Raw genomic sequence first — 23,794 nt, 5'->3', positions numbered from 1 at the left:
CTGGACTGGAATTCAAAATTCAAAAGAGTCATAATCCATCTACACATGCCCACTAAATAGTGACGCTTAGTGACATCTAACAGCAGTCCCTCTGGCTAGTGTCGGAACTGGGACACCAGGGGCCACCCAAAAACCTTAGACCAGGGGCCCACTCTCAGTACTATTGTTCTTCCTCTCCCCACTCAACATCTATTCTCCTAGTCTCTTTTCTTTACATACTATAATCTATTATCCATCTATTTAGCCTCTTTATTCTCATAGAAATAGGGAATAGCCATGAAATAAGCCAAATGATTAGAAGCATGAGGGCCCCCTGACACCTGGGCCCACAGGGAGTTTTCCTGGTATCCCAGGGGGGGGGCAGTCCGACACTGCCTCTAGCATTTGCCAGAACCCACAGATTGCAAGTCCGGGCCTGGCCCTAATGTCTTTCTGCTTCACTTTAGAAGTGGCAGAACTTACCCCAAATTAACAGTGGATCACAGTCTTGTGGAAGACGTCACTTCTAGCACACAAAGGTTCTGACCCGTTCTACACAACATAACTAGGGATGGGCGAATTTTTTCGCCTCGTTTCGCTGAAACATAGTGTGCGTCAAAAAAAAAAAGACTAGCGTCAAAACAATTTCGCCGCGCAACAAAATGTTTTTGACGCCCATAGACTTTAATGGGTATCTGCAACATTTCGCCGGTGGCGAATTTTTGGCAAAGCGAAACGGGTCAAATTCGCCCATCCCTAAACATAACTGCACATGTACTCCTTTTCTATTGGCCAACATAGAAGCACGATGTGCAAAAGCCCCAATATGAAATCCTTGTGTTATTTCCCTGGCAATCCTGACGTGATTGTAGGTATAAAACAACATGGGTATTTGAGTCCTTTTCTGCATTTCATAATTAAAGGGGAAGTCCACCTTAAAATTAACTTTTAGCAAGATGTTAACCTCAATAATGTAAAATAATATGTCATTGTTATGGTATGAGAAAACACTTACCAACTCTAGTTTTGCAGGCTTAGAATTTCAACTGCTGCCCGCTATCTACAGATTTGTTACTCTGGAAACTAGGCAACATTTTGGAATTCAGAATGGAATATGCATAGAAGACTGAAAAGAGGCACCAACAATGAAATAATAATAACTTCAAACCTTCACAGACAATGTGCTTGCTGGGGTCTGTGAACTCAGGTAACCAGATACCACGAAAGCTAAGTATAATAAAATTAAGGATAATAATTCTTACCTATTAAGAATAATAGGTAAGAATTAATTTTAAAGCGGACTTCCCCTAAAATGTTTAATAAAAGAAAAAAAAAGAGGAACTGTATCTAATGTTGGAATACAGTGACAGGGAATAAAGAATTGTTTCGGAAGAGTAATAATTTGTGTCCATGATTTTATAATAGAATTAATGCATATATTATTGTATTTTTAACCATGAAATAGAAAAAATATAAATGAAACGCCTTAACTAAGTGGTGTGCTCATAATTCTTTCACGTTAGCAGAATTTGCTCCAAGGCCCAGCAGGCGCTGTCATAAAAAATATCGGTAAATATTCACTATTTTGAGAGTTCTCCTTCTTTTAGTTGCTTTGCTGACAGCACATTTCCAAGGATTTAACCAAAAGCCCCCTGATGGCTTTTGGACCAGTTTCAATTTGAATGGTGGGGGTTTGTGTCATTATTGTTTAATACCAAGACCTCAGAAGTGAAATTCTTATGTTCCCTTTAACACAAGTGCCTTTCAGATGTTTTTGTAAAAGCAGAATCACGTTTTCTGAACAAATGTGAAATATTATGAAAATATTTACAAAATTCTAGAAAGATCAATCATCATCTGCATTCCTGAAAAATGCTGACTACTTGCAAAAAGAAACCATGAATATATTGCAGCGGCAATAAGAATTTCAGAGTAAAGACTGATAAGGATTGGAAAGGGACACAAGTGAAAAAAAAAGATTCATAATAAGATTTATTATTTAATCATTGGAGCTGACTTTATTATAAAACACACTACAATAGTCTTACACATACTAAGGCTCATTTATTAATACCGAGCAATGTAAATAGTGCACTTTTCGGATGCAGTGTGGCATGTTTTTTTCCCACAATTAGTTTTTCCCACATTCCACCTCAAAAAGCGACATTTGAGGGAATTTTCTCACCACATAGATGTGCAAAGAACAAAGGTAAACCCAAACTGTTGGAATAAAGGCTTTTCTACCTTCAGTAATGTAAAGTTATGAAATAGCGTATTCATGTTATTATTGCAGGTCCCATTGAAGCTCTCAAGAAGAAAGTAAAAACCATCTTGGAGGAATGAGATAAAGGGCAATAGGCAATACTATCTTGAATAGGTAAATATTGATGGGGACGTCAGGTCAGGTTTTTCTCTGCTCTCAGAGTACAACTGGAATGGCCATTGTTGTCATATTTGCTGAATCAACAGCCCCAACTGATACATAAAAAAAGCTACCTGGGTTCTGTCAAAACATTTTGGGGACTATTTATCATGCTGTGTAAAAAAACAGCAACAAAAATACACCACACATCACCAGGCAGCACTGTGTAAAAAAACATGTATGTGCATTGATTTTCAGTGATCGTGTTACACCTCTGTGTAAAAATGTTTCCCATTGACCTGACTCATCCTGTACTCGACTCTCATAGGGCAACTACACTGCATAGCAAAACGTATCTAGACACTCCCTTTACCCTGCCCTGGATGCCCCTTATTCAACATTACACGTAATACATGAGCAGGGGTTTGCCCCATTTCACTTGCCACTGTGTGCATTGTAAATGATGTTGCTGTTGGATTGAGCCAGCCCAGACCTGCTCCCACACCTGCCTGAAACTTCCTGCACTCCCTGACCTCCCCCCGCTCCGAACGATAAACACAGATACGCTCTGGCGGATGAGGTGGGGGACAATGGCAGAGGCAGGTTGCGAACAGTTGTGGCTGGTGCAATTGGGCCCATGGAGCTGGTGGAGGGGGGTCAGGGTTCCTGGGGGATGATTTGGTAGTGATGTGCGGCTCGAGAAAAACTCGACTTCCTCCTTCCATTTATAGACCAGCGTGTGACAATGACATCACAAAAGGGACGGGGCTAGGCAGGCACGCCCATGTTAAACAGGAAGCTGGAAATCGGAAGCCGGCAGTGTAAAGTGGCGACCTGCAAACAGCACAGAGAGGTTGAACTGCACATTACAAGTTTGCAGGCCTCTATTTTGGCAGCCCCAGTGGGTCCAGACCTCCCCTCCAATCCGACACTGACCTTATCCTTGGTCTTGCACTAACAAGCTCTCCGAAAAACACTACTTTGGAATGCTTCTCCAAAAATAAGCAAGCCCTGCATTTTTTTCCCCCCTACTATTTTAGGTAGCCAAGCAGAAGCCCTTGCGTTCAAATTTTCTGGTGGGCTTCAGGTGTCCTTATCTGAAACTGTGTGAAACCATCAGCAAAGACAATGGACTCTGTAGTGGTTCTATTTACATTTTGCCATAATTCCTAGGCTGGCACCTTAAAGGGATACTGTCATGGGAAAACATGTTTTTTTTCAAAACGCATCAGTTAATAGTGCTGCTCCAGCAGAATTCTGCAGTGAAATCCATTTTTCAAAATAGCAAACTGATTTTTTTATATTCAATTTTGAAATCTAACATATGGCATATTGTCAATTTCCCAGCTGCCTCCAGTCATGTGACTTGTGGTCTGATAAACTTCAATCACTCTTTACTGCTGCACTGCAAGTTGGAGTGATATCACCCCCCTCCCCCTCCCAGCAGCCTAACAACAGAACAATGGGAAGGTAATGAGATAACAGCTCCCTAACACAAGATAACAGCTCCCTGGAAGATCTAAGAACAGCACTCAATAGTAAAAGCCAAGTCCCACTGAGACTGATTCAGTTACATTAAGTAGGAGAAATAACAGCCTGCCAGAAAGTAGTTCCATCCTAAAGTGCAGGCACAAGTCACATGACTGGGGCAGCTGGGAAACTGACAAAACATCTAGCCCCATGTCAGATTTCAAAATTGAATATAAAAAAATCTGTTTGCTCTTTTGAGAAATGGATTTCAGTGCAATTCTGCTGGAGCAGCACTATTAACTGATGTGTTTTGAAAAAAACATGTTTTTACATGACAGTATCCCTTAAATGTCTGGAAGTATTTTCTTGCGAGAAGTTCCACCCAGACTGCTGTACTGGCCTTATCGTCGTTTATGTCTGTATTGGTATCCCATGATGTAATACCATAAAATATATTTTGTTTATTTTAACATTCTAAACATTGTTTACTTTGGGTGGAGTATGTATACTGATGAGATTTATAAACCAGAAAAGAAACAGCATAGATTTTTCTATTTTTTTATTGGTATAAAGTAGCGAAAACTCAACTTTTCAAGTGAATTATACATCTGAGTTATAGACAGAGGCATAGTTCTGTATCTTAACAGTTGTGTAACTATTCAACAGCAGGATGTGCACCTGGGCTCTCCCTGGACCCCCCTACAAATAAAATGCTGGCAGATTAGGGCTCCCCCTACCCTGCTGCCCACAACAAGACTTATCACAGCTCTGGCAGGCCCCAAGGGGGTACAAGACACAGTACAAAATTATTTCAAATGAGGGAACTCTATCAGTGAAGAACATCAAGTAAGTGATAATATTCTTTATATAGAGCAGTGATCGCCAACCAGTAGCTCGTGAGCAACATGTTGCTCTCCAACACCTTGGATGTTGCTCTCAGTGTCCTCAAACCAGGTGCTTATTTTTTAATTCCAGGCTGGGAAGTTACTTTTACATTGCATAAAAACTAAGTATAGTGCCAAACAGAGCCTCCTGTAGGCTGCCAGTCTAAATAGGTGCTACCAAATAGCCAATCATGGCCCTTATTTGGCACCCCAATGAACTTTTTTATGCTTGTGTTGCTCCCCAAATCTTTTTACATTTGAATGTGGCTCACGGGTAAAAAAAGGTTGGGGACCCCTGATATAGAGAGAACATGTATGATAAGATGTTAGAGTTCAGGTTGTGCAAATGCACCCACAAGACTGAGCAATAAGCAGAGAAGCTTAGGGGTAGGAGAGCAGACTTTTTGTGCTTGACTGCAGAATATCAAACTAAGATTTCAGGAAGCACATAATTAGAACTGTAAAAAGTAAAATAGGAATTCAGAACTTAATTCACTAGAAAATTAAAAATGTCCTTCTTATAAATTCATGAACTGCTGTGTATTTGTTTTTGGGCCTTTGCTTGAATACGAAACGTGTGTACACAGCAGCATAAATGAATTGTAATAAATTGTAATAAAGTCTAATTTACTATTTGTTGCCTCCATGATTGACATCCCCCATGGAATAAAGCCACTTACTTATATATTTGCAGGTTGTACACTGCAGAGATCGTGATTGCCCTACAGTTTCTGCACTCCAATGGCTTCATTCTTCGGTCAGTAAAATCTCAGTTCTCTTCTCTAGAATATTGAATAATGTCTAGTTTCCCTTACTATACACTGTTGATAAGATACAATTCACAACTTGATGGCTTCTTGTCCAAATTTCTTTGGGATACTTAACTTTGCATGAATGTAAGTGTTCAGCAATGTGCCATCCCTTCGATCGCTGGTACAACTTGTGCCCATTTGTTCATAATCTGCTAACTAAAATGAACTAACTACATGTTTTGGTGCAATCACTTAGTTAGAGAGATTTCCTTTCAGTGATTCACCGTGTCTGTCCAAATTGTGATAAAGGTGTTTTGTACTATTATATTTCATTTTAACCTAACAATGCATCTTTTTCTCTGTATAATCTGCCATTACTGTACCACTTTTTTTATTAAATAGCTTTTATTATCTAATTATTATTTTTTTTCTCCCTACTTAACTTCATTGTTTCTAGGTTATCTTTAACCAAAAATATCTATTTTAGTTGTGATGGAAATATAGAGAGAGCATACTGTAGGCAGGCCTGGATTTGTGGGCAGGCCATAAAGGACGTGGCATAAGGTAGCAAATTGCTGGGGGTCCGCTGGCAGCACCTGAACTGGGGACTGGGCAGGATTTTAATAGTTGTTTGAATCTCCTGTTCTTAATACTAATTACCACCACTTACCCTTTCAGAGAAAACTTACGGAGGGTTATTCATGAAGTTAGGCAGAGAGGTATACAGGGTAATTTATAATATGTGCAGGTGCCATAGGGCAGGTGGTAAGCACAGAGCTAGATTGCACCCTGACGTGCCAGTTAGGGTATTATTATTAACATGTATTTTAGAGTGCCAACATATTTCGCAGCGGTAGGGGGATCCATTACTAGTGTTTTAATCCAAAAGCAGCCAACACAGTACTGAGGGGATGTCAGATAAGGTATCAATACTGCAGGAAAATCAACAGATAGAGAGTAGGGATGAGATGTTACTCATACTCAGTGCCGGGCCAACGCGGGCAGGTGCCCTAGGCAGCCTGGCCCAGCAAAGCGTCCAATACTCTAGTGCGCATGCGCGAAAAGACACAAGTGCGCATGCGCAAAAAATACAAGTGCGCATGCGCACTTTCGTTTCTTGCGCATGCGCACTAGTATTTTTCGCGTGTGCGCACTAGCGCAAACACGCACACCGGCCACAGCAGGGACAGGACTAGGGGATAGCAGAGAAGGTGCATGTCTGGCGCCCCTCCAGCATTGCGCCCTAGGCACGTGCCTACTCTGCCTACCCCTAGTTCCGGCCCTGCTTATACTGCATTCCTACAGACAACAAATTCTATTAGCATGTGCTGAGCAATCATATATCTGGAATTTGTAACTATAACATCAAAGTTCTTCTGTTGCTAATATTTTCCATCTTATGGGTGAGAAGAACGTCTGTAATGATATTTGACATTTGGTTTGTTTATGCAAACATCAATACTTCAGTAAATGTATGCTAAATGTGGTATCAGCTATTTGCCAAACTGCTTCAGCCCAGATGTTGCTCGCAGCTATATATAAATATATATATATATATATATATATATATATATATATATATATATATATATATATATATATATATATATATATAATATATATACACCCATAGAATAGATTCATAATTCTCAATAAAGATACAATTTCCATGCTAAGGCTATAGAAATTTGGATGACCTTTTTGTAGTCCTTATTGAACCAGGCAGCTGAGACACTCACTTGTGAATTCAGACACTAGCAAATTCACAGTAACACTCCCCTGAAGCAATGATGAGAAGAGTCAATGGCAAATGAGAGAAGAAGAAAAGTATGTGGACTTTTTATCTCTTGACAGCATACACTCTTCACTAGTCTAGCTCTGCTTTTTATCACATGTATTACATACCTCCCAAAACAATTGACCATGCCCATTTTGTGGCCACACCCCCTAATTACCATGTTCATTTTACAAAATGTGGCAACTTATGACAGTTTGAACACATTTCTTTGGTTTTTATGTGTTATTACAGTTTTGAGACCTGCTTATCTGAAATTGTTACAAATGTCAAAGTGCACCTGCCACATATTCTGGGCTTTCTGCCAAAAGCCAATTAAGTTTTAGAAACTTTGTATCTTTATCCGGCTGGTCAGTGCAGGAGATCAACGAGAACGTTGGGACATTTCAGTAACAAACCGGGACTGTGGGCTGAGCTGTCACAATCAGGGACAGGTGGGAGGTATGGGTATTATAAAAACAATATATATTGTATACACAGGAGAAAGTGTTGTGTGACTCATTATAAAAGAGCTTTAGAAAATAATAGGCATGCACTGAATAATTCCCAATGCGTTGTATACATTGGCTGTGCTTCTTTTCATGGGAATTAGGGGGTGAGTGTGAGTGAGATCAGTGGAAAACAATCCATTGTATTCTGATAACAGTTACAAGTACCTCATCTGCCATATCCCGTTATGCTTTATGGACCTAAGAAATAAAATAAATATTTAAAGGGTTAACCAAGTCTCTAGTTTGTATCCTACATGGTCCAACAAGTATGACATCCAGATCTGTTTTCAATATAAATATTTGGCAACATTTATTTTGCTGTTTGAAAATACTAAAACCACACATACAAATGACAGGGATAGTGATTTATATTCGGAGCCCCTCGTGTATGCCCTTAATCCATTAGCAGAGATTGGATTCTCATCTAAACAATCTGTACAGTGGACATTCTCTGTTGTACAATGTCTTTCCTTTTTTGGATATGGCTACACATCTTAGATTGCAGTTAACTATCTGTATCATGTGGATTCACTTAGGCATCTCCATGAGCACCAGGAATATCACAGGAATCTGCTGTTTTTTTTCTACACAGATGGAATTCCCAGGCAAGAACTAAAGAAACTTAATTAATACACAGTAACACATATATGTTCCAGCTGGGGTGTCTTATGAACCAATTACATGCAATGATATAATGAGAAAATAAAACTAGATACTAATCCCCAGGTGTTAAATAAAGGCATATACCGGTATGGGATCTGTTATCTGGAAACCCATTATCCAGAAAGCTCTGAATTATGGAAAGGCCGTCTCCCATAGACTCCATTTTATCCAAATAATTCAAATTGTTGAAAATGATTTCCTTTTTCTCTGTAATAATAAAACAATACCTTGTAATTGACCCAAACCAATATATAATTAATCTTTATTGGAAGCAAAACCAGCCTATTTAGTTTATTTAATGTTTACATGATTTTCTGGTAGACTTGAGGTGTGAAGATCCAAATTATAGTAAGATCCACTATCCGGAAAACCCCAGGTCCCGAGCATTTTGCATGACAGGTCTCATACCTGTATTGTGAAGAATCTGCCAAAAAGATTAAAACCCCCTTAGGACCCTTACATGGAGGCATATAAACCCATGTTCCCCTGAAGTGAATCTCTCAGTCAGATCCGGAACAACAGTCAGATCGTTAAGAATGGGCTGTATTTCTTCCTGCTATCTCCATTGTCTTAACTCTCACAAACCAAGGCAAGAATCCTTGGGGCAAATTCACTAAGATGCGAAGTTGCGCCAGGCGCAACTTCGCCGCACTTCGCCGCACTTCGCCGCACTTCGCCAGGCGTAGTTTCGCCAGCGCTCCGCAAATTCACTAAAATCCGAAGTTGCGCACAGAGGTAGCGTAAGATTGCGAAGTTGCGCTAGCGTTGATTCACTATATAAAGCGAAGTTACGCTAGCGAAGGCTAATTTGCATACGGTGCGAAATTCAAATTTCAATGGAGGAACACGTATCTGCACTACAAATGCCTAGAAAACCTTCAAATCAGCAAATAAAAATTTTATTTTGCCCTACACATGTGCCCACTGTCTAGGTAAGTTGCCATGAGTCAGGAAATGTAGGGGGGAGGAAGGGGAGCCCCAAAAAATTTTCGATCTTTTTCAGCCTATCAGCCATCATGTAGAAAACACGCCAGCTATTTTTTTGGGACTTAGAAAAAAAATTGACTTTTTTTTAAACAATCCCTATCTACTCTATTGCGCTTCGCCAGGTCTGAGGTGGCGAAGGAAGTCTAGCGTAAAAGGTAGCGTTCAGTACACTGCGCAAGTTAGTGAATTTGCGTAGTTTCGTCGCTAGCGAAGATTCGCCTGGCGTAAGGTTGCGAAGTAACACTAGCGAAACTACACCAGCGTTCGTTAGTGAATTTGCGCAGTAGCGAAAATGCCAAACGCTAGCGAATTAACGCTAGCGTTCGGCGCTTCGCGCCTTAGTGAATTTGCCCCCTTGTCTCTGTGCTGTATTAAGATGTCTTTTTGTGTTGTCACTAATAAGAGGTCGTCTAGATAGTGTTATTATTCTAGACCCTCTTCTCGAAGCTTTGCAATAACCAGCATCAAAACCTTGGTAAACGTTCTGGGAGACGTGGCCAGCCCGAAGGGCAGGCAAGTGAACTGTAGATGATGACAACCTATTGCAAAACGACGAAACCTTTGATGTTCTCAGGCCACCGGCACATGCAAATAGGCGTCCTTCAAATCGATTGTACAAAGCCAGTCTCCCCTGAGTATGGCTGCCTTTATAGTCTGAATCGTCTCCATTTTGAAGCTTTGGATCTTTAGTCCCTTGTTCAGCTTCCTGAGTTAATCACCTCAATTTGATTAGAATGCGGGTCAGCAGGCATCTGACTTTCAGAACCCTTTGCCTCTTGAATTCCTAAAACTACTTCCTGTTTAATCCAGGCTAATAATCTGACTGAGAAGCATCCTTAGATGTTGAAGGAATCTCTTGAGCAGGTATACGCTTCTGAGCAGGTGGAATATCAGCGTCACCTGCTAAAATCTCTGCAATACAGTCACCACATAATCTCTTGCCCGGTAATGTAGGCTTTTTGCAGGCTTTACAGGCTCTAATGTCCTTATCCTGAGATTTTTGCCTTTTCCTGGCAGAATCTTCAACAGGTGAAGTAAGCCTAGAGTGACAAACACCCAATTAGTAATGCACTTTATCGGCGCTAAAAACTCAGTAGCTCTAAACCCACCGTGAAGCCTTCGAGGTAGCTGCTTTCTCGGCAGCCGGATCCATCACAGATGCGTCAATGCGGGTGCAAATGCAAAACTGCACCCGTTCGGAGGCAAAATAAGGGGCCCTTTGATAACGTATATGCCTCCCTGTACCACTACGGACGCTACCTTCCCCCCGGCTGTATAGGGACCCACCCTTGAGAAGGCGATATGGCAATCACAATGGAGGGGCTTCAGGCGCAGAAAGTGCATGAAAAACTAGGCCTGGAATCTGGTCCCAAAGAACCAAGTGAGAACATACAAATCCCTGGTCTGGCCAGGACAGAAGGAAAAAAGACTGGTGAGGGCGGGAAGAGGGTGGGTATTTGTAAGGTTGCTTGTTCACCCTTATGTGTACGACCAGTGCAGGGATAAAACCCAAATTGTTATGCTGCCAGGGGGTGGCCAGGAAAGGCTGTTTCCCATAGATTCCATTTTTTTCCAAATAATCCAAATTTTAAAAAATGATTTCCTTTTTCACTGTAGTTATATAACAGGACCAAACTAAGATATTATAAATCCTTATTGGAAGCAAAACCAAACTATTTTTTTTTTTTAATTATGTTTGTATGATTTACTAGTAGACTTAGGGGCAGATTTATCAAGGGTTGAAGTGAATTCGAGGGAATTTTCAAAGTAAAAAAAATTGAAATTCAAAGTAATTTTTGGATACTTTGCCCATCGAATAGTATACTACGACTTAGAATTTACTTCGATTCGAAGTAAAAATAGTTCTAATATTCGACCATTCGATAATCTAAGTACTGTCTCTTTAAAAAAACTTTGACTTCAATACTTCGCCAAATGAAACCTGCCGAAGTGCTATGTTAGCCTATGGGGACCTTCTACAGCATTTTTCTAAGTTTTTGAAGTCGAAGTAAAAATCTGATTTGATAGTACGATAAAATCGTTCGATTCAAAGGATTTAATTGTTCGATCGTTTGGTTTTACTTTGATCGTTCGATGGCCAAATTTGATGAAATAAAGGTCTAATTTGATATTCAAATTCGAAGTATTTTAATTTGATGGTCAAATTTCGAAGTATTTTTAACTTCGAAATTCGACCCTTGATAAATCGGCCCCTTTAGGTATGAAGATCCAAATTCCAGAAAGATCCTTTATCTGGAAAACCGCAGGTCATAGTATTCTGAATAACAGGTCCCATACTGGTATATTGAAGTTGTTAAAAGGGACCTGTCACCCAGCCATAAAAACCTGTATAATAAAAGTCCTTTGAAAATGATACAATAGGCTGGTAAATATCTATACACCGTTCGAATGAACCAATCATCACCTTCCAATTAGGTGTTTAAATTAACTACATGTTCAATTATCCGGACTATATATATTCAAATCTATCTTAAAATCATATATACCCAGTGCAATAAAAAAGAGTAATCTTTTAGTTTCAATAAAAGCATCTAAAGCAGTGTCCAGATTGTAAGCACCAAGTGAAATCACAACAGAACGTATGTGTCAATAGTATGTGTCAATAGACACACCCCCACTTGTCATTTCCTTTGTATCAACCATTTTTTTGCAGTGTTGTATCACTTTGAGAAAGGTTGGTGTCCCAGCGAAACGTTAGTTTGTGCCTACATTAAATATTTTTTCAATTTTGTAAGACCTGTGAGTGCGCCTTTTTTGAGGACTACATTGATAACATATTTAAGGATTGCACCCAGGCATTTATTTGACAAATGTTTTCGTTAGTGCCGACATTCTACAGGTAGATATATATATATATATATATATATATATATATATATATATATATATATATATATATATATATATATATATATACACACACATAAACATACACACAGTATATAAAAAAGCAGATCCAATACACTATAGGATTTTTGGAATCATCATCATATTTTTAATAAAGCTCGACATTTTGATCCCCCACAGGGATCTTTGTTAGGAATCTACAAGCAACACTTTTTCACCTGGGGATAATCCTGGCGGTGGATCAAAATTTCGAGCTTTAATAAAAATATGATGATGATTCCTACCTAACAAGCACATCTTTTAGATGTGGTTCCCTTGATATTAGAAGGATGGGGGTTTCATTATTTGGCATGAAAAGGGTTGTTTTTTGTAGTAACAGGTGTGAAGTTGTTGACTAATCTGCCTGAAAGGTTTTTACAGGCAAATACTTTGAAGTACTTATAGGAAAGGGTTGGATGCCTTTTTAACAAGAGCAAACACATGGTTAGTGATACTAATACTCATAGTACAATGTAGATCCAGCAACAGGTGCACTTGCCTTCAAGAAGAATTTTTTTCCCCTTTTGGACAGGATTTCAGTTTGAACTTGCTGAACTTGTGCTTAGCTACAATGAATGATTTCTGGCCTCTAAATTTATTTACTACACCATGTATGTATGCTATGTATGTGTTCCTTTAATTGGCAAAGCCTTAGAATTCGCAAGGATATACAGTAGTTATAGAGGGAGAATGCATTGCATAGTTGTCATGCCTTTCTTGCTGCCTAATAATTAACTTTGGATAACACCAATGGTCAGGGGTGCTTCGCCAATGAGGTAAGTTGAGGCTGTCGCCTCAGGCAGCGCTCCACTAGGTACCAGGGGCAGCAAAAATGCTACTCCTGGTACTTTAAGAGCGAATTTCCAGGGGAGGGGGGGGGCAGCAGCAACTGCTGTTGCCTCAGGCGGTGGAGGGGCCAGGATCGCCCCTGCCAATGGTTAAACAAAACAATCAGTAGCCCAGAAACCAGCCAGTCACTCGTAATCTCTTACAGAAAAACTTTTGGAGCAGAATACAGAATAACTTGGTTTGTTTACACATTTCCCTTATCCTGATCCTTCCACTGTGGGTGGCTGCAGAAACAGGACAGTGATATCCCTCATTCTTCTCTCCCCCTATATAACTACTATATAGCTATTTCCACAATGTGCTTCTTCCCAGTGCCCTGGGAGACCGCATCTTGTTAGATACCTCTCATGCTTATTTACTTAACTCCTGTTTGAATAAACCTTTAATACAAGAAAATGAAATAAAAAGTACAGTGGGAAACCTTGGCAAATACTGAACAGATTGGAAGCCACACAAGATGAAAATTACATATGTTTATTTTTACGAAGAGAAAGCATAACACATTTTCTGTAACAGCAAAAAAAATACAAAAGATGGGTAAATTATCTTTACTCAAATACACAGCAAATGTAAGGGGAAAAAAGAAAAAAGAAAATATCTTAAAGGGGTTGTTCACCTTCCAAACACATTTTTCAGTTGAATTGTTTTCAGTTCACCAGAAACAAATACTTTATTTCTTACCGTTTTCCTAAAATGTAAGTTTAGACATTAAAACTCCACAAAAACATAACTTAAAGGGAATGTAAAGGCAGAGAAATAAAATCCAATTTTTACTTTCTTTAATGAAAAAGAAACCTATCTCCAATATACTTTAATTAAAAAATGTGTACCATTTTTATAAGAAACCTGACTGTATGCAGTGAAATTCTCCCTTCATTTACTGCTTTGGATATGAATTGTCAGATGGTCCCTAACTGCTGAGCAGGGAAACAATCATACTTATGAACAGCAGGGGGAGCCCCCGCCTTACTTCCCAGCCATGCAGAATTCAAGCAGCTTTGTTTATGACCATCCCTAAGCAGCTCAGACCACACTGAGCATGTGCACAGTCTTGGTCTTGCAATGATGTTTAACAAAGTTACAAGATGGTGACCCCCTGTAGCCAACTTTGAAAGCATAAATTATTTGTTTGATTAGGCTTGGGGTGCAGTAAGTTCATGTTTATATTTAGTATACAAAATACAGCATTTTTAGCCTTATTCTATTTTAGACTTTACATGCCCTTTAAGCTTTTTGAAAAGTAAACACATTGTCAAGCAATTTTGCAAAATACATCAATTAAAAAATATGTAGACATGATTTTTAATGGTTTCTGACAGTTTCCTAAGCCTAGCCCCCACCTCTCCTTCTGATTTTTCTGACTACTTTGCTGAGGTGGCTGACTACTGTTACTTTGTATACAGCCAGTTGTCCTTAGCCTGCATCCTCCAAGCCCCACAGTTCCCAACATCACAGTGCAATGCATTGTGGGTTATGTAGTTCCTGCATGCTGTCTGTAAGCTGTGGAGAAGTTGTTACAATTACAATATCAGTAATTGTAATTGTACAATATTAGTGCCTCCTTCCCTGCCAGGATTTCAAATGATGCAGAAAGAGAAGAGCTGTTGGAACAGCTGGATTTCAGCATAGAAAATGCCATTTATTCATACTTTTTGAAGAAACAGGTAACTGTGAGGGGTATATTAGGGGTTTCTGTGTTATGTGGGCCTCTTTGTCCAATTTTGATTTGGAAGCCGGAGTTCCCCTTTAATGTCCATGTCTCTAGTGTTTCAGTATGGCAGCTCAGAGATCCATTAGTTAATACATTTCTCAGCAGGGTCAAAGATAAGAAATGTATCAACTAAATGTTTAAATTTAGAACAGTTAAATTCAGTGCCCCCCCCAGAGCTGCTTTAGAAGGTGAAAAACTGTACACTTCAATATTAGAAAAATGGTCACATATAGAAAGTAATTGGAAAAAGTATTTATTTCTGGTGAACTATCGGATACCAACTGAACTGAAAAAAACTGTTTGAAGGTGAACAACCCATTTAACACCGGCTATTCATTCAGAAAAATAGTCAAAAGCAACATTATCAATTTCCGTCCAGTCCAGTTAGACATTGTAGCTGCATGAAAACAGAGAGCCCACTACTTTCTGGCTCCACTCGTCACTCCACATGTGCACCTTCTGACACTCACACACAGACTGTTCTTGAAAGGATATAGTAGATCTAATAGACTCATTTTAACAGAATAATAGACAACACTTTGAAGTTTGCACTAACTAATGGCCCAACAGGGATATATTTTATTATGCCAGGAGGTTTCAGTAATACGACAAATATTGTGGCTAAAAACTAAAGATTCTGTAAGGAAATGGGGTATGAAGATGAGATGGTACGAGGGTCAGTTCAGGAATAAATAGTCATACAAATCATGTGCATACATGTGGGCTCACACAAAGGAACTCTTGAAGGAAAGGAGGAAGAGAACATAAAAAATCTGCTCGTGATAACCCTTGACATTAGCAATTTAAAGATTGCTGTTATGTTTGGAGTTGGCGTTCTTAAAGAGCCAGCTTAGTTTTATTGCCTCAGACCTACCCCGGTAGAAAGACAGCTATGGCAGGGCATCTACAGCCAAATCTTTGTAGTTGACATGTTTTAACAAAATGTTTCTACAGGAACCTCAGCTAAATAAAACATTCATTTCATTCCTGACATTCATGACAATGCGTTTTGCATATTTAATAAGGTTTAGAAAAGTTTTCTTGAGCAATTTTCTACAAAGGAAAAACGAGAGTAACAGTCTGCCTGTGAAATCGAACATACTGGCTTCATTACAATAAAGGTGCATTAACACTATTATCACAAGCAGTGTGACTTAAAATGCGAGAAAAAGAAGAGAAGTATTAGGATCCCCAAAAAGTCTCCCCCAAGCACTGCTCACTACTTGCAAATAAAAGTTTAGGGCTATTAGTTCTGAAAGTGATTATGGTGAGTGTCCAGGCATTTTTACCACTGCTACTTGTAGTGATCACCAGGACACCAAAAGCTTGATGTACTTGCTTGGTAAAAAATAGGTTAAAGGAGAAACAAACCCCTCATTAAAAAAACCCTACCCCTCTACTCCACATAGACCCCTCACTCCTCCTCCCCAGCCTAGCTGCTACCTCAGGCAAATGCCCCTATCTTTTTACTTACACCTCGGTGCAAATTCAGGGATCGGAGTTCACGGCAGCCTTCTTCCAGGTGTTCGCGTCCCCCCACAACCCCCAAAGTGTGTCCAACTGCTCAAAAAAGTAAAACACATTCTGATGAACTGACTTGACTGCTCTAATACAGGGGTGATTCTACCTTCACTACTGCCTCATCCCATCCCTATGCTTATGGTGCTCCTTCAGGGGCTCCTTGACTGCTCTAATACAGGGGTGATTCTACCTTCACTACTGCCTCATCCCATCCCTATGCTTATGGTGCTCCTTCAGGGGCTCCATCCTTCAGGGGCTCCATGTCACTGTCTGACATAGAAATGGAATTCCACTTTAAAAATATGGACTTGAGGCTCTTAAAGTGACCAGGGACAATGCAGTCAGAGGCAAGTTTGTCCCATTTGCCTCCTGGCAAGAGAGCCCCTGCTCTAATAAATGGGAAAATTTGCTAAAAGGCTTTTCTACCAGGAAAATTTCCTGGTAATTATACAAAAGCTTTAAAGGAATTGTTCAGTATAAAAATAAAAACTAGATAAATAGATAGGCTGTGCAAAATAAAAAATTATTTCAATATAGTTAGTTAGGAAAAAATGTAATGAATAAAGGCTGGAGTGACTGGATGTCTAACATAACCAAACAGAACACTACTTCCTGCTTTGCATCTCTCTTGGTTTCCACTGATTGGTTACCAGGTAGTAACCAATCAGTGACTTGACGGGGGCCCACATGGGTCATAAGTATTGCTTTTGACTCTGAGCTGAATGCTGAGGATCAATTGCAAACTCACTGAATAGTTATGTCCCATGTGGGCCCCGTTAAGTCAATAAATCACTGACTAACTCAGAATAGAGAGCTGAAAAACAGGAAAAAGTGTTTTGGCTATTATCACTCCATTACATTTTATATTTTGCTCAGCCTGTCTATTTACTAAGTTCTTATTTTAACACTGAGATTTCCCTTTAATAAATTACCAAGATATCAAAACGGGGGGGGGGGATTCCCAGCAGTTTGATATTATTGTACCTGTGTGAGCCATAGTCCAAAACCATAGTCCACTACTTTTCAGTACTATTTGCACTGCATGAGCTTGTAGCTGTAGGTAATCTCATTCCAGCAATTCAGTTACTTGTATTAGCACATTTTAATATCTATGACATGAAAATTGCAGCTCTGTCTAATACACTACACTCTTCAGTTTAAGAGTAGCTGATCTGTCTCTGCAGCGTATCCAGTAGTTTCACATCCCAGTTACTCAAGTGTGTCTGGGAAGTAAATTGTGTGGGTGTGTTCCTCAATCCAGTGGGCTTTGTCCAGAATAAGTAGTAAGCATTTGTGTGCATCATGCGGAGAAGACAGACACAGGCAGTGGAGGGATCTGGGAAGAGTAAGAAAGTAATATTAATATTTTGCTAGACAGCAGGAAGCAAAAACCCATTGTGCATAAAAGCAGAATAGCCCTTTTGTTAGACTTGGAAGAAATCTTTTGCAGGGGTTCAGAGACTAAAATAACATACCCTGCCCAGTGTAACTGTGTGTGTAGTTTACTAATCGCTTTAAAAGGATGGTTAAATAAATAGCAACCACTTGAAATCACTGATACTTATATTAATAGCTGCATTGTTACAGAATGTGTTTCTACTTTGGAGATGAGATGCTGCATCTCCACAAACCAAACTAAATATCTTTCCAAGATGGAGGGGGGTCAGTTGTTCTTTTATCCTACGTATCGCATATCAAACCAACGACCCTGGTGCTCAAATGTTTACATTCCATGGCAGTTGTTCCCATAACGCCCTTACTCTCTCATTTTTGGCACTTGGTGTGTGTGCAAACTTTATTGCAGGAGCTGGAAAGTAGAACTGATAAACGTGGAGCATGAATTAGTACTTTGTGGGACCTGCCCAATTCCCTGTGCGTAGATACTGAATTAAAACAAAACAAAGGCAGAACTGAGGAATGATAACATTTATACCAAAGCCACCACATAATGTAAATAGTTCACTGCACGCCAAATCCAGAAAATGCCTAATGAATTCAATTGAAGTCTCTATTCCAAAATATAAAATCGGATTATTTCATTTCAACTCTGAAAGTTAATTTGCAAAGCGAAAAAGACATGTTACATGTTATTAAATGTAATTGAATTTAGATGTTCCCACAAACTCTGGGCAATGACAGACAGGGCACTGTATATCCAGCAGTTAAAACAAATATTTATCCTGCTACCGTATATACCAGTGTATAAGCCGAGTTTTTCAGCATCCAAAATGTGCTGAAAAAGTCTACCTCGGCTTATACTGGGGTCAGCTGTACCCGACCCGAGCAGCTGAGATTGCAGTCACTTTTAATCATTCCTATACCAACAGTACACTTGGGGAGAGACTGCAATATCCCACAATGCCCTCTGTTGGTTATATGAAAGAATAACAGTGCGCCATCTGTTGGTTGTATGAAAGAATAACAGTGACTGCAATATCACAGCGCCCTCTGTTGGTTATATGAAAGATTAACAGTGACTGCAATATCACACAGCGCCATCTGCTGGTTGTATGAAGAATAACAGTGACTGCAATATCACAGCGCCCTCTGTTGGTTATATGAAAGATTAACAGTGACTGCAATATCACACAGCGCCCTCTGTTGGTTATATGAAAGAATAACAGTGACTGCAATATCACACAGCGCCCTCTGTTGGTTGTATAAAGGATTAACAGTGATGGCAATATCACACAGCACCCTCTGTTGGTTATACGAAAAATTAACAGTGATGGCAATATCAAACAGCACCCTCTGCACATGGTAGTGGGACAGTGGGACAATGCACACAGTAATCCGTTGGCAATTCTCTGTCACCATCAACTTTGCAAAGAAGTCCGGTTGATCGCTGGGGGGGTCGCTTTGGCAGAATGTGCGCTGCTGGGAGACTGGGCTGTAGTTGTGTCTAGGCTTATACTAGAGTCAATAAGTTTTCCCAGTTTTCGTAGGTAAAATGAGGTACCTCGGCTTATACTCTGGTCGGCTTATACTCGAGTATATACGGTATTTCCCTATCAGGATTACTAGTGGAGTTGAACAGGCACATACACCAATATTAGCCAGTCAAGTTACCATTTAGTGGGTCTAAAGGGAGGGCCTATGCTCAGCCTGAAGACCAGTTAGGGTAAGATTGCTCTCCTGGATACAACTAAATTCCCATCCTGAAAGTCAGTTAGGCAGAGATTTTGCAGAACACTTATGTGATGTGCTAAATATATCTTAGAACGTTGTCTGGATGACTGATTCACCAATATTTCCTATATATCTTATACAGTATATGTTGTGAACTCAAAGATTGGACCTCTAAGGAGGTCTTGATCTGAAATAGTCTGGCAACCATTGATCTACTGGAATGATATGGGTAAACTAACCTAAAGCCAACTTTTCCCTCTGCAATTACAGTTCCCTTAGTGTAGAGTCCTGTATTCCTTGATTTTACAAATAATTTGGTAACCTTAAAATGGTCCCTAATAAACAGTCTATCTAAAGAAAATTGAGCTACACTACATAGTATTACATTTGGCACTTTTGTCTCAGTGCTCTAACCTACCTAGAAATGTGTTTTTATTGATCAACCTGTAACATACTGATCAAAGCTCAATGCTGTAGTCTATCTACCTGCCTGACTTTTGTTAATCTTTGTTTCCAGTGCTGGTTATTACACCTTGGTAAAATGTAGTAGAAAGCAGCTGTCATCCAGGTAAGACCTTACTGTTCATGCTTCCTCACAGATCCATTCATTTTTGGGTTTACAACCCCTTTTAAGCTAAACATGTTTTCTCAATGTAACAACATAGCAACTACCTTCATCAAGCGATTGCTTTTTTTGCATCATTTTTTAATAACACGATTTACTCCGACATAATTCTTTTGTCAAAATTAAGCTTGTAGATCCTGTATATGAAAGTTGGGGTTTGGAATTTGAAATTAGCTTCTTGAAATAATAAACCAAGAAGGTCCCACTTGGCTATCAATATCAACACTGAGCTTCCTGGAAACAGCCCATTCGAGGAAAAGTTTATTAGAAGTTGCCAATACAATCCTTCATAACGATAAACCACCTGCTTTCTTTATTAATGGGGCACTTTAAGAATAAATAGTTTTTATTCCAGCTTCAGCGTTTTAAGTCATTCCCCAACACAGTTATTTTTCATTTCTTCTGGTTCTGTCCTAAGTCATATTTTAATTTTTGAAAAGTGAGTAGTTTGGCCAAAGGTTGACCCTTTTGAAAGTAAACTGCCAGTGATCAGACATGGTGACATCTTTAAGAAAAGAGAATGGTCCCCTTAAAGTTGGTTTAACTTACTGGAGAGCCCAAACTGGCGAGGACCTGCATCAACAGGCTTTTGAGGTTCTTGATCCAACATGAAAAATCAAACCTAGCCATGCCGGAGGGTCACATACATGGACAGATAAGCTGTGGACTCAAAATAGCACCTTAAATCTGCGTGTGTATGGCCACCTTTAGAGCTACAGCATTTACTGTTCTCTTTTACAAAAATGATCATTTTTAAAACGCAATTAATAACCCTGTTGATTACCGTTTGCTATTTTTTACTATACAAAAATGGTTGTTTTAAAAATTATTTTGTTTAATTTTCCCCCAACTCATAGAAGACCTGTAAGCCAGGTCCTGACCTCCTAAACTGTTAAAACACCAGCAATTTATGTACAATTATTATATTTTAATCATAGAACCCCACAGGGGTGCTTCGCCAATGAGGCGAGTTGAGGCTGTCGCCTCAGGCAGCAGCGCCCCACTAGACACCAGGGGCAGCAAAAATGCTGCTCTTGGTACTTTAAGAGTGAATTTCCGGCTGAGGGGGGCAGCAGCAACTGATGCTGCCTCAGGCGGCGGAGGGTCCAGGATCACCCCTGGAACCCCAGCACATTTACAGAGTTTGTTCATTATTTGCCAGTCCCAGCCCCAATGCAGTATGTTTTTCGGTGGAAAATGCAAGGAAATTGGAGATCATTAAGGTAACCCATGCTCACACAGGAAGAACATACAGATTCCTTACAGACGGTGCCCTGGTAGTAACAGCTAAGAAATTCTGTGATGTTCCAGCCATCTCTGTCATGTCATGTGCAGGACCCCTTCAGTACCTTTCACTATTTTGTCCTTTTGTTTCCCCAACACATTTCCTTCCAATTTTACTTTGTTTACCCTAGCTCCAGCTATAGGTGTCTCAATATATTGTTTAAAAAAGTGACCAATCTTACTGAACTGCTCCTGAACTGCTTAAAAATGTGAAATTCTAGGAAAACTGTAAAAATAGAAAGCAATTTAAAAAAAGTAATCTGTGGTGTAGTATTTGGGGAACTGCCCCTTGAAACAATCATCCTAAGGGGTGACGTGTCTAATAGGCAGGGATGTTCTCCAAAAAAAGCCAAGTTAAGTAGGACTCTCTAATTATTTTTTTCAATTTAAATGTGGGGTGGGATGGGGGTGGCATGTAGATGTTCCCCAACTTGCCCTACCACACATAATTTAAAAGGTGCCCCTTGGTGCTACAGAATTTGCATACAGGTTATTTGTAAATGTTTGCACCAGATTTAATTTAATTTAACTTCTTCTTTATACAACTTCTTCCATTCATGAAAAATGACCTTGTCAGGGCAGGCATAATATAAGTTACAATCCACTCTGGCGGGCTCTGATATGTTAAGTATGCTAAGACTTCAACTTGCTAAAGGTTGCTTAAACTCAATGTAAAATTTATCACCTTCATTAGTTATGGGCCAAGGAACAGGACATGCAATGACTGTACTGTAAGCCAATCATGGCTGGAACTAGGGGTAGGCAAAAGAGGCAGCTGCCTAGGGCACAATAATAGGGGGGCGCTGGGCAGCTACCTCTAAAATTGTCCTCTGCCAACCTCTACTCTGCACCTCTCAGTCTTAATCCTTTCCTCCTGACACCCTCCCCTCTATCGATGTCCCTCCCTCCCCTCGATTGCTCTCTCTCTCCTGTCTCTCTTCCCTCTGTCTCTCTCCCTTCCGTCTCTCTCCCCTCCATTGCTGTCCCCCGTCCGTCTCTTTACTTTTCATCGCTTACGCATGCGTACAAGCACTCGAGGGGGGAGGGGCTTGCTGGCCTGTTGCCTAGAGCCAGTGTCGGACTGGAACACCAGGGGCCCACCCAAAAACCTTAGACCAGGGGCCCACCAAAAAACCAGGGGCCCACTCTCAGTACTGTTATTCTTCATTTCCTTACTCAACCTCTGTTCTCCTAGTCTCTATTCTTTACATACTATAATCATACTACAAAACGGAGAAAGAAAACCCTATGCATGAGCTGAGGATTTGTAAGCTGTGCTTGAATATTTGTGTTGGTGAGAATGGTGACAGACTGACCTGGGCAGCCAAGGTGCTGGAGCAGCTCACCAGGCAGACCCCTGTCTTCTCCAAAGCCAGTTACATAGTGAGGTCTTTTGGCTTAAGGAGGAATGAAAAAATTGCTGTTCATTGTACAGTTCGTGGAGCTAAAGCAGAAGAGATCCTGGAAAAGGGATTGAAGGTCAGGGAATATGAATTGAGGAAAAACAACTTCTCTGGCACAGGGAATTTTGGCTTTGGCATCCAGGAACACATTGACTTGGGGATTAAATATGATCCAAGCATTGGTATCTATGGACTGGACTTCTATGTGGTTCTTGGCCGGCCAGGATTCAGCATTCCCGACAAAAAGCGCAAGAGAGGCACGATTGGCGCAAAGCACCGTATTGGAAAAAAGGAGGCAATGCGCTGGTTCCAGCAGAAGTATGATGGCATAATTCTCCCTGGCAAGTGAGCTGCTTCAGTCTAAAAGTCTAAAAAAAAATATCAATAAAACTTGTCTGATAAAAAAAATAGGCCAAATGTTTAGCAGCATGAGGGCCACTGACACCTGGGCCCACCGGGACTTTTCCTGGTATCCTGGTGGGCCAGTCCATCACTGCCTATGGCATCTGGCCGGCCTGGCCCAGCCCTGAAGCCAATTACACAAAGTAGGCACTGTTATCAAATATGTGCTACTCAAAGCTAATTTACAGCCCTGGACACAATGATCAGTTTACTGGCTTGTAGTGACTCCTTAGAGGGTCAGCTTCAGTTCAAATAAACGATATACAATGTTCTTGCATTTCAGAATGCCTGAAGGTCATGTTACAGTTTCAGAAGAGAATGAAGTACTACTTGGCCCATGGGGCATTCAGAGAAATATTCGGGAATGCTTGAGCCACATGTGCATAGGATCAGAGAACAACCAAGAAGAAAATCTGGTTCTAATTGAAGTGGCGCTTAGCACTACATTCAAGGTTCACTGTTGGAATTCCAGAAGTATGTGATATTGGTTAAAAGATGTGCAGTAATGGGGAGGAGAGCATCTGAAAGCCAATACAGCACTGATTTGAGACACCATAGGGAAATGCACTAAAGGCCAGTG

At 40.1% G+C, this 23,794-nt stretch overlaps 1 protein-coding gene across 1 annotated transcript; it reads left to right on the top strand.

Annotated features, from left to right (window-relative positions):
- The first annotated feature begins 10,685 nt into the window (after window positions 1-10,685).
- Window positions 10,686-23,173, top strand: LOC108717404 (60S ribosomal protein L11). Its single transcript, XM_041564096.1, has 2 exons — window positions 10,686-10,815; window positions 22,629-23,173. The coding sequence occupies exons 1-2, from the start codon at window positions 10,686-10,688 to the stop codon at window positions 23,159-23,161; spliced, it is 663 nt and encodes a 220-aa protein (XP_041420030.1). The 3' UTR covers window positions 23,162-23,173.
- Window positions 23,174-23,794: the final 621 nt, after the last annotated feature.

This window comes from Xenopus laevis, chromosome 5S, assembly GCF_017654675.1.
Source record: "Xenopus laevis strain J_2021 chromosome 5S, Xenopus_laevis_v10.1, whole genome shotgun sequence".
Taxonomy (NCBI): Eukaryota; Metazoa; Chordata; class Amphibia; order Anura; family Pipidae; genus Xenopus; species Xenopus laevis.
This window is presented reverse-complemented; position numbering and strand designations above follow the sequence as displayed.

Bases quoted from the DNA above. Each gene is read 5' to 3' on its own strand.
- LOC108717404 (XM_041564096.1), top strand. From the start codon at position 10,686: ATGGCAATCACAATGGAGGGGCTTCAGGCGCAGAAAGTGCATGAAAAA. The intron at 10,816-22,628 runs GTGAGGGCGGGA...ACATACTATAAT, and splicing joins GACAGAAGGAAAAAAGACTG to CATACTACAAAACGGAGAAA.